The sequence below is a fragment of the Physella acuta genome, unplaced genomic scaffold, assembly GCF_028476545.2.
Source record: "Physella acuta isolate Inbredline_101_S28 unplaced genomic scaffold, ASM2847654v3 ptg000562l, whole genome shotgun sequence".
Lineage (NCBI taxonomy): Eukaryota > Metazoa > Mollusca > Gastropoda > Physidae > Physella > Physella acuta.
Window position 1 is genome coordinate 2,243,886 of NW_026732081.1, and position 18,436 is coordinate 2,262,321.

The following is an 18,436-nucleotide window of genomic DNA, read 5'->3' on the forward strand; positions in this document are numbered from 1 at the left end:
ATGTCAGTAGCATACAGTCCTGTGTCTATTTGTTATATTATAACTAGTACTCATATTTATCTAGTGAACTCGAAGCTACAATTGTTGTTTCAGCGACGGTGCACTATTAAATGAAGCCTGCAACTTTACTAGTACTTAGACTATGACTTGATTTTTTATTTGAAGTAAGGAATCTCATAGCAAAATAACACACAATAATAATGTCTGGCAAAGAACTACACAACATAACTGCTAATAGTAACAACATTTACATGAATTCAACAAATAAGAAATAATAACTGTTATAATAATAGAAAATATGTTTCCAGCGAAATTCCAAGAATGACAGTAATAAAAGATAAACATACAAAAAATGCCAACCAATTCAGCAATAACATTTACATGCATAAGTTATCAAGAGTATTAAGTCGAAACTATAAAAACCTTACAAACAAAATACCAAGAATATAAAAATAATAGTAACAATAACAAATCAATTATAGACGAAATACAACAGTAAAAAAACAGCAATAAATATTTCAACCACATTAACAAAAAGTAAAAGAAAAATGTCAACAACTTTTTCAACAACTATACCAAAAATATCAGCAACAACGTAAAAAACAACATAAACAACAACAAAAACAAAAAATAAAACGTTAATACTGACAATTATATCAACTCCACAAACCAAAATGATACCAACGGCATTAACAAAATGATAACAACTATACCACCAACATATAACAAAAACAATAGCAATACCAACAGCAATACCAACAGCAATACCAACAGCAATACCAACAGCCATACCAACAGCCATACCAACAGCAATACAAACAGCAATACAAACAGCAATACCAACAGCAATACAAACAGCAATACCAACAGCAATACCAACAGCAATACCAACAGCCATACCAACAGCCATACCAACAGCAATACAAACAGCAATACCAACAGCAATAACAACAGCAATACCAACAGCCATACCAACAGCCATACCAACAGCAATACAAACAGCAATACCAACAGCAATAACAACAGCAATACCAACAGCAATACCAACAGCAATACCAACAGCAATACCAACAGCAATACCAACAGCAATACCAACAGCAATACAAACAGCAATACCAACAGCAATACCAACATCAATACCAACAGCAATACCAACAGCAATACCAACAGCAATACCAACAGCAATACCAACAGCAATACCAACAGCAATACCAACAGCAATACCAACAGCAATACCAACAGCAATACCAACAGCAATACCAACAGCAATATCAACAGCAATACCAACAGCAATACAAACACCATCCACACTTCACACCAAGCCTGACAGCTGACCCTCACATTTCACCAGACACCCCAACAACACCACCACCGATCTCTCGACTCAATGTCTACGACGGTGTATAACACCACCACCGATCTCTCGACTCAATGTCTACGACGGTGTATAACACCACCACCGATCTCTCGACTCAATGTCTACGACGGTGTATAACACCACCACCGATCTCTCGACTCAATGTCTGCGACGGTGTATAACACCACCACCGATCTCTCGACTCAATGTCTACGACGGTGTATAACACCACCACCGATCTCTCGACTCAATGTCTACGACAGTGTATAACACCACCACCGATCTCTCGACTCAATGTCTACGACGGTGTATAACACCACCACCGATCTCTCGACTCAATGTCTACGACGGTGTATAACACCACCACCGATCTCTCGACTCAATGTCTACGACGGTGTATAACACCACCACCGATCTCTCGACTCAATGTCTACGACGGTGTATAACACCACCACCGATCTCTCGACTCAATGTCTACGACGGTGTATAACACCACCACCGATCTCTCGACTCAATGTCTGCGACGGTGTATAACACCACCACCGATCTCTCGACTCAATGTCTACGACGGTGTATAACACCACCACCGATCTCTCGACTCAATGTCTACCACGGTGTATAACACCACCACCGATCTCTCGACTCAATGTCTACGACGGTGTATAACACCACCACCGATCTCTCGACTCAATGTCTACGACGGTGTATAACACCACCACCGATCTCTCGACTCAATGTCTACGACGGTGTATAACACCACCACCGATCTCTCGACTCAATGTCTACGACGGTGTATAACACCACCACCGATCTCTCGACTCAATGTCTACGACGGTGTATAACACCACCACCGATCTCTCGACTCAATGTCTACGACGGTGTATAACACCACCACCGATCTCTCGACTCAATGTCTACGACGGTGTATAACACCACCACCGATCTCTCGACTCAATGTCTACGACGGTGTATAACACCACCACCGATCTCTCGACTCAATGTCTACGACGGTGTATAACACTACCACCGATCTCTCGACTCAATGTCTGCGACGGTGTATAACACTACCACCGATCTCTCGACTCAATGTCTGCGACGGTGTATAACACCACCACCGATCTCTCGACTCAATGTCTACGACGGTGTATAACACCACCACCGATCTCTCGACTCAATGTCTACGACGGTGTATAACACCACCACCGATCTCTCGACTCAATGTCTGCGACGGTGTATAACACTACCACCGATCTCTCGACTCAATGTCTGCGACGGTGTATAACACCACCACCGATCTCTCGACTCAATGTCTACGACGGTGTATAACACCACCACCGATCTCTCGACTCAATGTCTACGACGGTGTATAATATCGCCCAAAGTTATCGCCCTTTTCACGCCCACCCACCCTTACCCCCATCAAGCAGGATATTAAATCTAGCACCACAATGAAGAGATATTTCTCCCAGCAATCACACCTCAACCCTCCACACCACCAGAGGACGGAGCTTAAGGGGCGGGTAAAAATAGAACGTTGAAGAGGACCAAAATCAATTTCCCGCCCTCATCTCCTATATCCCTCCCCCTCTCTCGCTCCAAATGCCAACACAAGTCCTGTCCTTTACCTCGCTCCCGTGGACGGGGTTTATCCCCGTCTGGAAGCCCCGTGCCCCTGAAACAAGAGGCAGCACTCGATAAAAAAAAAGGGGAGAGAAATACGTTCAAATCACCGTTGACGCGTTTGGTCGAGACACGAATAAGGCGTTTTGGGTTTTGTGAAATATTTGCCAAGATGGAGAACTAAAGGGAGAGAATGCGTTACATTTATATCCCAAGATGAAGAAATAAAGGGAGAGAATGTATAACATTTATACCACAAGATGATGAACTATAGGGAGAGCATGCGTTACATTTATACCCAAGAAGCGGAACTTGAATAAAGTGTGTTAGGGGCATTTTAAGAAGACTGGAATTTCTGTGGGGTTTCGGTTGCTTCTATTTATTTCGGTTCTTACATAGGGCAATATGGTACACAATTCTTTTTTAAACAACTTTTTTAAAATTAAGGCAAGGTTTTTCTATAACAAACAATGAATAACTATCCATAGTCGGGTATTTTTCCAATCCAATTATTTTATATTTAAACAAAAAAAAATAAATCATTATTTTAAATTTTAAAAAAAATAATTCAAAACTCCACTATATGCCCACACCCCGTGATAGCTACACGCCTACCCACCCCTAACCTGTCGGTACTAAACATTCAATTAAACATGAACACCGACTTGAACATACCAACCTTTCTCCCTCTGCCCACTTCACCCTCAGACATGATAACCCCACACCACCTTTAACTGTTCCAACGACCCCACCACCCACCCCAACATCAATTTCGAAAATCTATTTATTTACTTATTTAAAGTTCTAAATCTTGCTTCTTTCCCCTCATCTTTCACACAACAACCTTTTGAAAACTTAATGCGACTAGCATATAAATAAACACTCTTTCAACTGGTCAACATATTTTGTTTCCCTACATAGAAAATGCTTCACTGTCCCATTGACCCTCTTTGAACAATTTCCTTTCCACTCCCCACCCGGACTCCTGACACTTTCATTTGACCTTCACCCCTTTTATGTCATCCTTTGCAATTTTTTATAATCATATACATGACATCATGTAAATATTCATTATGTACATTTGCAAAACCTTTCGTTTTCATTTGATGTTCGAAATTATGTAAAAATGTGATGTTAATGTACTTGTTTTAGTTGCAAATAAAAGTATAAAAAAAATTACCTTATTTGTCTAAGTGAACTAGATCTAGTTAGATTTAGTCATCACCTCATTAGGCTCAGTAAACAGAATAGACTACACCATCTATCCTTGCATAGAACTTCTTACACACGTTTCAATAAAACTGTATAGTCTGATTTAGAAATCAACATGGGCGATAACTCAAATGATCTTTCAATATATTCTACAAACGCCGTTTTTAAACAGTGCATCAAGGAACAAAACATTATTTAAAAAAAATAAAAGTATTTACTTATTTATAGATGTAAAGTGCAGCTATTTTAATTTATATCAACTGTATACATTTCTGGGATTTTTATCATTGCTTGCGAGAAAGACGCTCGTTGCCTCTGGAAACCTGTGGCTTAGGTTAAGCCAAGTGAGAACGTGGTCTGTTTACTGACTTATCAAGTGGTAGAGAGTTCCGCCCATACAGAGTTGTAGGTTTGAGTAACTAGTTTATACATCAGCTTGGAGAAAACAGCTTGACCAATGTGTGGACAAAACCACGCCACAAGTCGATGTAGGTAATACAAGTCTAGCGTATTGCGTAAAAGACTGTAAATTACGACATACTGCCATGTCGAAATAGTGTTTCTCTCTCTTATATATATATATATATATATATATATATATATATATATATATATATATATATATATATATATATATATATATATATATATATATATATATATAGGCCTATATATATATATATATATAGGCCTATATATATATATATATATATATATATATATATATATATATATATATATATATATATATATATATATATATATATATATATATATATATATATATATATATATATATATAGGCCTATATATATATATATATATAGGCCTATATATATATATATATATATATATATATATATATATATATATATATATATATATATATATATATATGTGTGTGTGTGTGTGTGTGTGTGTGTGTGTGTGTGTAAATGCGTGCGTGTTTAAATAAGCCCTGAGTTTCCATCCATATCTGGGTGTCTTTTGACCAGCCCAGATCTTCCAACTTGCTCTACTCTGTAGCCCTATAACCCTATAACCCTATAGCCCTTCAGTTCTGTAGCCCTATAACACTATAACCCTAAAGCCCTATAGCCCTGTAGCCCTATAGCCCTATAGCCCTATAGCCCTATAGCCCTATAGCCCTATAGCCCTATAGCCCTATAGCCCTATAGCCCTATAGCCCTATAGCCCTATAGCCCTATAGCCCTATAGCCCTATAGCCCTATAGCCCTATAGCCCTATAGCCCTATAGCCCTATAGCCCTATAGCCCTATAGCCCTATAGCCCTATAGCCCTATAGCCCTGTAGCCCTGTAGCCCTATAGCCCTATAGCCCTGTAGCCCTATAGCCCTATAGCCCTATAGCCCTATAGCCCTATAGCCCTATAGCCCTGTAGCCTTGTAGCCCTATAGCCCTGTAGCCTATAGCCATGTTGCCCTAGAGTCTTGGAACCAGTGACTGACTAAACCAAACAAGATATTCCCCCTGGGGCCGGAGAATTCTTAACCCCAATCAGATTAGCACTAGAAGAGTGAGCGACTATCAAGTGCTGCCAGTGGGGTAATCTGTGAGCGGGTTTAACTTGAGTGTTGCTCGGTTTAACCATGTTAGGTGAGCGGGTTTAACTTGAGTGCTGCTCGGTTTAACCGTGTTATGTGGGCGGGTTTAACTTGAGTGCTGCTCGGTTTAACCATGTTAGGTGAGCGGGTTTAACTTGAGTGCTGCTCGGTTTAACCGTGTTATGTGGGCGGGTTTAACTTGAGTGCTGCTCGGTTTAACCATGTTAGGTGAGCGGGTTTAACTTGAGTGCTGCTCGGTTTAACCGTGTTATGTGGGCGGGTTTAACTTGAGTGCTGCTCGGTTTAACCATGTTAGGTGAGCGGGTTTAACTTGAGTGCTGCTCGGTTTAACCGTGTTATGTGGGCGGGTTTAACTTGAGTGTTGCTCTGTTTAACCGTGTTATGTGGGCGGGTTTAACTTGAGTGCTGCTCGGTTTAACCATGTTAGGTGAGCGGGTTTAACTTGAGTGCTGCTCGGTTTAACCGTGTTATGTGGGCGAGTTTAACTTGAGTGTTGCTCGGTTTAACCGTGTTATGTGGGCGGGTTTAACTTTAGTACTGCTCGGTTTAACCGTGTTATTTGGCTAGGGTTAACACGCCGGGGTCAAGGGGTCGGGGACAATTAAGAGCAGCCTTGCAATCAACACTAAGAAAATCAGAAACGAAACTAGGGAAGTGGAAAAGAAATATAAAAAAAAAAACGGATTCATTGATCCGAATTGAAACTAATTTATAAAGCCGCGTTCAGATTAATACAAAACACAACAGTGGTATTGCATTAAGGCCGTGTTCAGATTTTAATAGACAGGAGCTTGTATTGATTAAATGGCGTGTTAAGGCTAGACTAATCAAGACGTACACACATATAAACATATGACAATGTTCAGATTCTACAAAAATTTAGTCTTAAGGCGGTGTTCACAATCAAGAAAAAAATTGCAGAAGTGAGATTGCGTGTAAGAACTAAAACATTATTGACTCACGCCTGCATTCAGACTAAAAAAAATTTAATAAAATATTGACACAACGCCTCAGATAACATCACGGATTGACTAAAAAAAAAATCACGACGCACAGTTCAAGTCTTGGTCATCGTTCAAATCACATTCTTTCCTAACGCTAACCTATCGATCATCGGTCAGCGCGTCCAATAAACCCAATCAAGTTGAGTAGTACGCCTGGGGCTAGATCAAAACTGGACATCGATCAATTTCATAGATCGAAGTTTTGTGTTGATCGATATGGTCTTAAATCTTGTTTGGCTTTCTACAGCGTCGCTTGTAATTAATTAATTGTTATCAATACATTATGTTTTTACAAAAGAATCAATTACTCTATTAAAATAAGGATAATTTTGTTTAATGTGTTATTGATGCATGGGTAATTTAATGACTTTCTTGCATTGTAATTCTAATTAAATTATTTTTATATTTCCTAATGCGTTTTTGTTTCTTTTATATCTATTAATATTTACAGTAATAAATGTATTCTTTTGATAGCATCTTTTCTTTTTGTGATATCTAATTAAAATGACAGAAATAAATGTATACTATGAAAGTATTCTGTTTTTTTGAAATCTAATTAAAATGACAGTAATACTTTTGAGAAATGTTCACTGTGTTGCAACTACGTGTAACGTTCAAACTTCGATTGACAAATGTTCACTGTGTTGTAACTACGTGTAACGTTCAAACTTCGATTGACAAATGTTCACTGTGTTGTAACTACGTATAACGTTCAAACTTCGATTGACAAATGTTCACTGTGTTGTGACTACGTGTAACGTTCAAACTCCGATTGACAAAAACCGTGAACAATTAGAACCAGGCCAGCGATTGTTGACACGTCTTTCGGCTTAGGCTGAGGACGGGAGAAATCGATGACTTGAAACAAAAGGCGCGTGCTTTTAGACACTGCTCACTCTAGTCCATTTTTAGACACTGCTCACTCAAGTCCGTTTTTAGACACTTCTCACTCTAGTCCATTTTTAGACACTGCTCACTCTAGTCCATTTTAGACACTGCTCACTCAAGGATATTTTTAGACACTGCTCACTCAAGTCCATTTTTAGACACTGCTCACTCAAGTCCAGTTTTAGACACTGCTCACTCAAGGATATTTTTAGACACTGCTCACTCAAGTCCATTTTTAGACACTGCTCACTCAAATCCATTTTAGAGACTGCTCACTCAAGTCTGTTTTAGACACTGCTCACTCAAGTTCATTTTAGACACTGCTCACTCAAGTCCATTTTAGACACTGCTCACTCAAGTCCATTTTTAGACACTGCTCACTCAAGTCTATTTTTGGACACTGCTCACTAAAGTCCAATTTTAGACACTGCTCACTCAAGTCTATTTTTTTAGACACTGCTCACTCAAGTCCATTTTTAGACACTGCTCACTCAAGTCCATTTTTAGTCACTGCTCACTCAAGTCCATTTTTAGACACTGCTCACTCAAGTCCATTTTTAGACACTGCTCACTCAATTCTATTTTTAGACACTGCTCACTCAAGTCCATTTTTAGACACTGCTCACTCAAGTCTATTTTTAGACACTGCTCACTCAAGTCTATTTTTAGACACTGCTCACTCAAGTCTATTTTTAGACACTGCTCACTCAAGTCCAGTTTTAAGAAGAGGGAAGTCACCGGGGAAGCTCAACGATAAACATTTAGCACGTTGTTGTAACGTTTCGGTTGCGGTTGGTGCGGATCCGCAGAACATTTAGCGGCTCACGAATTTGTTCAGGAGAATTTGATGCACCTCCGCAGATCCGCAGAACAGGTAGCGGCACAACACTAAGGGTTGGGTAGAGTCTGATGCAGCTCTACAAAACATGTAGCGATACATCACTAAGGGTCAAATAGAGTCTGATGCAGCTCTACAGAACATATAGCGGTACATTACTAAGGGTTGAGTAGAGTCTGATGCAGCTTCACATAACATGTTGCGTTACATCACTAAGGGTTGAGTAGAGTCTGATGGAGCTTCACAGAACTTAGCCCAGGTAACGATTGGTTATTTTTTTTCATTTCCCGTCAAACACAAAACGGGAAACTGCAGCAATTGATTGAATCGATTGGACAAAGCAAGATGCAAGGCGTCAGTTTTTTGTGGGGGCTTTTAAAAAGATCAAGAGCAGAGCATTTGTTGATTAACATTTTTTTGTATGTTATTGTTAGCGAGGAGAGTCACGTGATGTCAGAGGTCGGCATTGCTGCGGGAGTCTTAAGTTCAAGGTAACCTGAATTCTCTGAGTAGGCCTAGTTTTAATAAGTACCTGGCGGCAATTGGGAAGTTAGATAAGCTTTTCAAATGGAAGCTGGACAATGTCTTTGTCTTACAACTTAATCGTTCGACGTAGTCATAAAATTAACCAAACTCTGCTTCCCCAGTTTTAATCGTCGGATCCCACGTTTAAAAGCTTGGTTGCAAATCGATCAAGATAAAAATAAAAATAACAACAACGATTAATTTTTAAAGGGTATATTCGTGATATCAGTTGGCTTTAAAAAAAGATAATAAATTTGATACTTTAAAAAAGATAATAAATTTGATACTTTCTTATAAAATATAAAGGTTTAATGACGTAACACTAAGCAATAAATTGTTGATGTAAGTTCTCTTATATTGCGTCTGTTGAATTCATACAACTAGATGCCTGTGTTTCTGAAGACAGTAATTTCATTTCAAGGCTTACATTAAAATTCTGGTGTTTTGACTGTTGGTTAACTTCAGTTTATTGTTTAAGCTCCTGTTGGTTAACTTCAGTTTATTGATTCAGCTCCAAGCTCTCGACGTGATCTTCTAGATAACTTTTTGTGTGTGGGGGTGGGGGATGGGGGTGTTTCTCGAAGCGACAGGGTGACATTTCGAGATGGGGGCGCCATTAGTAGTGTGTGGGGATGTGAGGGTGTGTGGGACGATGTGTTGGGGTCTCTCTCGGGAGTGTGTGTGTGTGGGGGGGAGCCTCTCGAATCGATGGAGGCAAGGTTCAAATTGAGAGGTGTGGGAGGTGTGTGGGTGTCTCTCTCATAGAAGTGGGGACAGTTCAAGATGATAGCCACTTCAGTAGTGTATGTTGGGGGGGGGAGGTGAGTGGGTGTCTCTCTCATAGAAGTGGGGACAGTTCAAGATGATAGCCTCTTCAGTAGTGTATGTTGGGGGGGGAGGTGTGGGGGTGTCTCTCTCATAGAAATGGGGACAGTTCAAGATGATAGCCTCTTCAGTAGTGTATGTTGGGGGGGGGGGAGGTATGTGGGTGTCTCTCTCATATAAATGGGGACAGTTCAAGATGATAGCCTCTTCAGTAGTGTATGTTGGGGGGGGGGGGGAGGGGGGGAGGTGGGTGTCTCTCTCAAAGACGTGAGGGACAGTTGAAGACCGTAGCTTCATCAGTAGTGTATATGGGAGGTGTGTAGGAGAAGTGGGGACAGTTTAACATGGTAGCCTCATCAGTAATGAATGTGTGTGATGTGTGTGGGTGAGGTGTGTGGGTGTCTCTAAAAGACGTGGGGGACAGTTCAAGACAGTAGACATCAGTAGTGTGTGTGAGGTGTGGGGGCGAGGTGTGTAGGTGAGGTGTGTGAGTGAGGTATGTGGGCGAGGTGTGTGGGTGAGGTGTGTGAGTGAGGTATGTGGGCGAGGTGTGTGGGTGAGGTGTGTGGGTGAGGTGTGTGGGTGAGGTGTGTGGGTGAGGTGTGTGGGTGAGGTGTGTGGGTGAGGTGTGTGGGTGAGGTGTGTGGGTGAGGTGTGTGGGTGAGGTGTGTGGGTGTATCTCCAAAAAGCTGAGACACAGTTGAAGTTTGGCTCTACAGTGGGGGACGTTTGGTCTAATAGTTTAAAACAATCATAATGACCCACCCCAGGGGGCCACGACTAGAGTCCAGCAGACGGAATCTTAGGGTTAATTTCAATCTACAGCTCAGGCTAGAGAGGGTTAAACGTCAGCTAACTCAATTGGTGAGTGGGTGTGGGGGGGGGGGGAGTATTGGGTATTGCATAACTTCCTACACTTTAAGCAAGACTACAAATATAGTCATGACATTTAGCGTTTCTATACTGTGGGTGTTTGAGTTTTTATTAATTCTAAAACGTTTGATTAATATAGAAAATCAAATATAATCTGACCAAATAGTTGTTTAGTAAATTCCATTTGGTGATCAGTATCTCTAGCACAGATGTTTTGTGTTGAGAAAAAAGATTGTCTTAAATATATTTTCTGAAAATTAGAACCTCCTTCTAACTCAGAAAAGGACACAAAAAGTTAGAAAACCTGGTCAATTAACACAATAAAAGAAATTTAAAAAAATAAAGGGATTATTACGCTTTAAATATAAATTGTTCTGAATAAATTGTTTGACTACCAGTACAGAACAGACTGTCAAATATTTACCCTTGTGGCAGACGCGACGCGAAAAGAAGACTTACCATTGGTGCAAATTTCGTCACTTCCGCAGACGTCAGATACAAGACATCCTGGGAAAAAACCGAAGAAAAAAATTAATATTAAAACGTTTACAGCAGAACATCTAGCACATGGATGTCGCGATAGGTTCATCACGAGAATTCCATCAATAGATTTACAGTAACTGCTCACCCCAAGAATTCCATCAATAGATTTACAGTAACTGCTACCCCAAGAATTCTATCAATAGATTTACAGTAACTACTCATCACGAGAATTCCATCAATAGTTTTACAGTAACATCTCACCACATGACAACCAACCATATTTAACCCAGGCAAATAACGTGTTGTGAAGACATCCCACCACACCCACCCACCACAATGCTGGCCCACTCTCACAGAACTGACATCCCACCACACCCACCCACCACAATGCTGGCCCACTCTCACAGAACTGACATCCCACCACACCCACCCACCACAATGCTGGCCCACTCTCACAGAACTGACATCCCACCACACCCACCCACCACAATGCTGGCCCACTCTCACAGAACTGACATCCCACCACACCCACCCACCACAATGCTGGCCCACTCTCACAGAACTGACATCCCACCACACCCACCCACCACAATGCTGGCCCACATTCTCATATAACTGATGCCGTGCATGTCATACACCAGTTACAACAGGGCCGACTTTTCTTCCAGCTTAATCCTACAATTATATCCGCGAAATTACTAGCGACATTGATCTCATTTCTACCAGCCATAAGCGCAGTTTGAATATGGTTTAGTTCAGACGCATACTGTCAAAATGGAAAAGTTCTAAAATTATTTAAAAAATCCGCGTTACTGAAATAAAGTTGAAATGAAATAATGAAATTTCATTTAAAAATTTAAGATCGTTATTGATTAAAATTTCAAAATGTAGCTAATATTTGGTACTGTTATATTATTAATATGCCAATTTCAGCAAAAGAGCTCAACTAGATCTTTATAATCTCGCTAGATGAAATTAAACAAAACAGTTACTGTGAGATAGAGTAACGAATAAGGTGTGTTTGATCGTGTGTCTGATCGTATTATTATATTTTTAATACAATTTATTTTTTATTGATACAAATAAAATGTCACATTTTGATAGAAAACTAGAAATCAATAACATAAATCAATACACAAACATAATTGCATTATCGTGTTGTTTCTCATACCAACCCCCCGCGCCCTGCCCGACGCCCTGCCCGGCGCCCTGCCCGACGGGCTGCCCCCTCCCCAGCTCATGTTATCTAATCGTTTGTGTCAACAAGAAAGATAGAGGGCCCAGACGCGAAACGGACTGGTAGACGACGGCATCAATTCCATGGACCAGTCGACGCCAACATCGATTCCAGATCTTTCTACCCAGACGTGTAGGCCCATAATTCGATCCATTCCCAACCCGAGTCCATTTGTTACATATCTCCACTAGTTCACTCATGTCATGGATAGGAGCTGGTCATTTAATTAACATATAATACCTAGCTTGGTTAGCAAGGTGTGTTGTCTGATAAAAAGATGTTGTTTAGGGAGAGGGGAAAGAATCCATATGATACCATATATCTTAGCAGGGGGAAATAATCAAAATTATATACAATTTAAAAAAAAAGTGAAACAATCTGGAAGGGAAAAATATCTTAGGGGAAATAATCCGAACTATATATAATTTGAAATGGGGAAATAATCTGCAAGATAAAATATATTTTGGCAGTGGGACATGGTCAAAAGTAAATGCTCACTTTACGAAATTGGAAACAGTCTTGACCATTATATTTTAGGAAGGGTAATAATTTCATTATTACGTTTTAAATTATACGAAAAATCCCCCAACGCAAAAAAAAAGAAACAGATATATATATAAGTACGCTATAATTTACTTCAGACTGTTGATTCATCATCAATTTGCTTAACTCATTTCAATGTAAAATCACCTTGCAGGTGAGATTCTCTGAAAATCAGACAAGTTTGCAGCAGCTGCGCCTGAATGCACATTCCCAGTTCAGAAGCCTAACATAAAATAAACTGGGTTTCTTAACCAAAGCTAAGTTTAGATTACAGCAGAATTTCCTTAAGCCAAATCCTGAATTAATGCTAGTCGCAACACATTTTATAATATCCAGGCGCTATAAGCCCTGGAGGAAAATAGAAATCTTACAAGGCAAAATGTCAAAGTTGGAATGTTAAACCTGAAACAAAATCGAATTTATGAGATGGTGTTTTCTGTGAGAAAAAAAATTCTATCTAAACACCGTTAATATATAGGGTTGGTAGATAGTATTTATAATATTGACAAGTTTAATAATAAAAAAAACTATAAACTATATTGCAAGTATTCAGAAAAAAATATTAATTAAAATAAAAGGAAAAGGAATTCGATCTGATTCTATAGGTCGAATTTCAAAACATCCAGATCATTAAAATAAAATTCGAACTTACATCACAAAGCCTTATCATTGCAAAAATAATTTTGTTTGTAATTTGAGATTATCGTCGTGATTATTGCTGGAGGATTATTAGAGGATTAGTGTATCTAAATACATCAGTCTTATAGGCATATGCAAGAGGTGGGGTTTCTAGACTTGTAGCTAAATACATCAGTAATATACGTAATGGGGAGGGGGATCTAGACTTGTTCTCTGTTTGAAAACATTTGGGAACATGTTGAAATAAACACACCACAATGCATCACAACACACCACAACGCATCACAACGCACCACAAGCAACACGAGACCCCACACACCACAAGCAACACGACACACCACACACCACAACACAACACACGACACACCACAAGCAACACGACACCCCACACACCACACCACAACGCAACGCAACACGACACACCACAACACGACACAAGACACACCACAAGCAACACGACACCCCACACACCACAACACGACACACGACACACCACAAGCAACACGACACACCACACACCATAACGCAACACGACACACCACACACCACACCATAACGCAACACGACACACCACACACCACACCATAACGCAACACGACACACCACAACACAACACAGCATGACTTCGTGCTACACAAAATTTTCCGAGATCAATACACAAAATAAATATTCCAAAATGGATAACATAATTAATTTATGCTCTCCGAAAAGTTTATGTTGAACGTTAAATAAAAATTAAATAGCAAGAAAAAATGGTATTCGAAAATAGCATCTTGTATAAACCTAATAAAAAATAAAATAAAATTGTAACATTTAAAGGGAATGAACTTTAAAGGGGAGATAACTTTATGCCTTCCTGTAGTTCTGCTAATGTTGTATGACACATGTGAACAGATTTTGTTTCTATTTGTGGTATATGCTCAGAAAATAGAATATTTTGTATGTTTTATTTATGTATAGAATAAGGGAGTGATTATTTTTTTAAAAATTTACTTCTATTTGAGGCATTTCCTCAGAAACTAGAGTTTTACTTACCAAGATATTAAACAAAATCCGATTCAGTTTTTTTTAAAGTTATTCGAGCTTATCTGTAAAAACGGCCAAAAAAATTATCGATTTAGCTATTTTAAAAATATTTATCAGCAAAAAAAAAGAAAAAAAAAAAGAAAAAAAAAAAAAAAGAAAAAAAAAAAAAAAAAAAAAAAATTAAAAAAAAAAAAAAATAAAAAAAAAAAAATAAAAAAAAAATAAAAAAATAAAATAAATAAAAATATTTATCAGCAATCATTTGAGAAAATTTTGCATTTGAGAATACAAAATCACGCTGTCGTTATCTTAACCCCAAACCCCAATTAATCATTTCGTTGCCTACAAATCATCACACCATTCAATAAAGCCCAACATTGCCCCCCCCCCCCGTCTCAGTGAACCAGAGCTTCTTCCAGGCATCCCTTCGGGATGGCTGTGCTCCCCCCCCCCCCCTACCCCTAAACGAAATTTACCCAGTCAATTTAATTAATGTAATGTCACTTTTTCGGTACACCTTAAGGATTTTAAATAATTAATGCGTATTTAATATCCTAATTAATTAAGCGCATAGAAAATAACATTCGTTAAGCTATAAAAAGAGTGTATATTTTTTCCACCTTTCACTGAGTTGTTCGCAAAAAAAACTTCGCCAGAATGTCAAAGGCTGACTTATTGCTTTTTTAAAGCTGAACGTTTTAATATTCACTTTGTTGATGTTTCGTCTTCTATTATTACAATATACACTATACGAATAATTTAGTTGATTTGTGGTTTTAAATACGCACCAAATGCAACTTATTAGGGTGTCCTGTTTATAGAAGTTATTTAAATATTCAATTAATTGAAAGACTGAATTATATGTATGAGAGATATGAATAAAAAGTGTTGATAAACAGACATAGTTATAACATACACAGTTACACACACACACATTTACACATACTTACACACACTTACACACATTTACACACACATTTACACATACTTACACACACTTACACACGCACACTTATACACACTTACACACACACTTACACACACTTACACACACTTACACACACATTTACACACACATTTACACACACTTGCACACACACACTTATACACACTTACACACACTTACACACACATTTACACACACACATTTACACACACTTACACACACTTACACACACTTACACACACTTACACACACTTACACACACATTTACACACACATTTACACACACTTGCACACACACACTTATACACACTTACACACACTTACACACACATTTACACACACACATTTACACACACTTACACACACTTACACACACTTACACACACTTACACACACACACACACTTACACACACACATACTCACACTTACACACACTTACACACACTTACACACACTTACACACACACTTACACCCACGCTTACACACACACGCTTATACATATTTACACACGCACGCATGCACGCACACACACACTCACACGCACACACACACATACACATACAACACACATATATTCAAGAAGACAATTTACCAGAAGAAGAAAATATTGTTGGAGAAAGCTGAGTGTAGAGAGAGGAGAAGGGATACGGGGTGGGGCGGGTAGTTTATTGCTGGATAATGATTGGCTGTCTGACAGGAAGCACATGAGCATACACGTGATCTCACCAGCACATCAAGCACATGGACATACACGTGATCTCACCATGGACATAGAGCATATGGGCATACACGTGATCTCACCATGGACATAGAGCATATGGGCATACACGTGATCTCACCATGGACATAGAGCATATGGGCATACACGTGATCTCACCATGGACATAGAGCATATGGGTATGCACATTAACTCACCATCACATAAAGCACATGGGCATGCATGTGGGCTCACCATGCACATAACGCCCAAGGGCAAGCCTCTACCATCCCATATATACTGCATCCACTCTATTAAATATAAAGCGTCTACCATCCCATATACACATAATCTGCCATACTTTATATTAAACCTCTATCCTCGTATGTTTACACCCTTTTACACCTCCTCCTTTTCAAGTATAGAACCTCCCCCCTCCCATATATAGCACATCTACCCTCTATTGTGTATACAGCCTCTATCCATGTCAAATCTTAGCTTCTTCCAAAAGATATTCCAGAAATAGATATCCCAAATATATATAGGGACGGCGTGGCCTAGCCCGAGAGTCTCGAGTTCGAATCCGGGTTCAAATCAGTAGAACGTCCTTGAGTCCACCCAGCTCTGATGGATACCTAACTTACGTTAGGGAAACTCTACTACATCTGCCCCATGTGTCTTAGGCAAGAACATGATTAAGAAGAAGAAGATCCCAATGATACACTTTCAAACACCAATCTGATTCGTATTGATACAATCTGCCTAGCCTTAGATACTTCAGCTAACATTAAACTCTTATTTTCAAATGAAACTTCCTTAGAATCTAACAACAGATTGTATCTAAGATAAATTGACCATGATATTTCGGTGTAAAAGCACCAAAAGCACTTATACTTATAACAAGGAAAGTTGGTGTAGATGTGACCAAAGCGCTGCCTGGAATAAAAACCTCGACTTGACACAGAGATCTGAACTCTACAGACGGATGTGTGTGTTTTGTTCCAATTCTCGACCTGTCACAGAGATCTGAACTCTACAGACGGATGTGTGTGTTTTGTTCCAATTCTCGACTTGACACAGAGATCTGAACTCTACAGACGGATGTGTGTGTTTTGTTCCAATTCTCGACTTGACACAGAGATCTGAACTCTAAAGACAGATGTGTGTGTTTAGTTCCAATTCTCGACTTGACACAGAGATCTGAACTCTACAGACGGATGTGTGTGTTTAGTTCCAATTCTCGACTTGACACAGAGATCTGAACTCTACAGACGGATGTGTGTGTTTTGTTCCAATTCTCGACTTGACACAGAGATCTGAACTCTAAAGACAGATGTGTGTGTTCTGTTCCAATTCTCGACTTGACACAGAGATCTGAACTCTACAGACGGATGTGTGTGTTTTGTTCCAATTCTCGACCTGACACAGAGATCTGAACTCTACAGACGGATGTGTGTGTTTTGTTCCAATTCTCGACCTGACACAGAGATCTGAACTCTACAGACGGATGTGTGTGTTTTGTTCCAATTCTCGACTTGACACAGAGATCTAAACTCTAAAGACAGATGTGTGTGTTCTGTTCCAATTCTCGACTTGACACAGAGATCTGAACTCTACAGACGGATGTGTGTGTTTTGTTCCAATTCTCGACCTGACACAGAGATCTGAACTCTACAGACGGATGTGTGTGTTTTGTTCCAATTCTCGACTTGACACAGAGATCTGAACTCTACAGACGGATGTGTGTGTTTTTTTCCAATCCTCGACTTGACACAGAGATCTGAACTCTACAGACGGATGTGTGTGTTGAGTGCCATGCTGGGCCGTATCGATCCAGAGAATCGTGTACGTGCGGGCATTTTAAAAGGAAATCACGTGTATTTTCTGACATTTTATTGTGATTTTAAAATTTTCAGAATTTTATTCTGTGTCGACGTACGTTCAAAATATGTTTTTATTCGGATTTTAAATTATTATGAAGGGGAATTAGAAGTTTACCTTTATGTTTTCACTATTATACATTCAGCATCCCAAAGTTACAAGGTTTAATTGATCATCATGATCTTACTATTCGTATTATTACATTTATTATGATTTTAACATCATATTTCCCTTTTAATCTGATAATGTAAAAC

At 39.2% G+C, this 18,436-nt stretch overlaps 1 protein-coding gene across 1 annotated transcript in view; it reads right to left on the reverse strand.

The window, feature by feature from the left end:
• The window catches only part of LOC131946479 (receptor-type tyrosine-protein phosphatase N2), a 242,185-nt gene that overhangs the window by 178,579 nt on the left and 45,170 nt on the right, over positions 1–18,436 (reverse strand). The window contains exon 2 of the mRNA XM_059307257.1: positions 11,188–11,235. Coding sequence (XP_059163240.1) covers positions 11,188–11,235 — 48 coding nt within the window. The remainder of the gene's footprint in view (positions 1–11,187; positions 11,236–18,436) is intronic.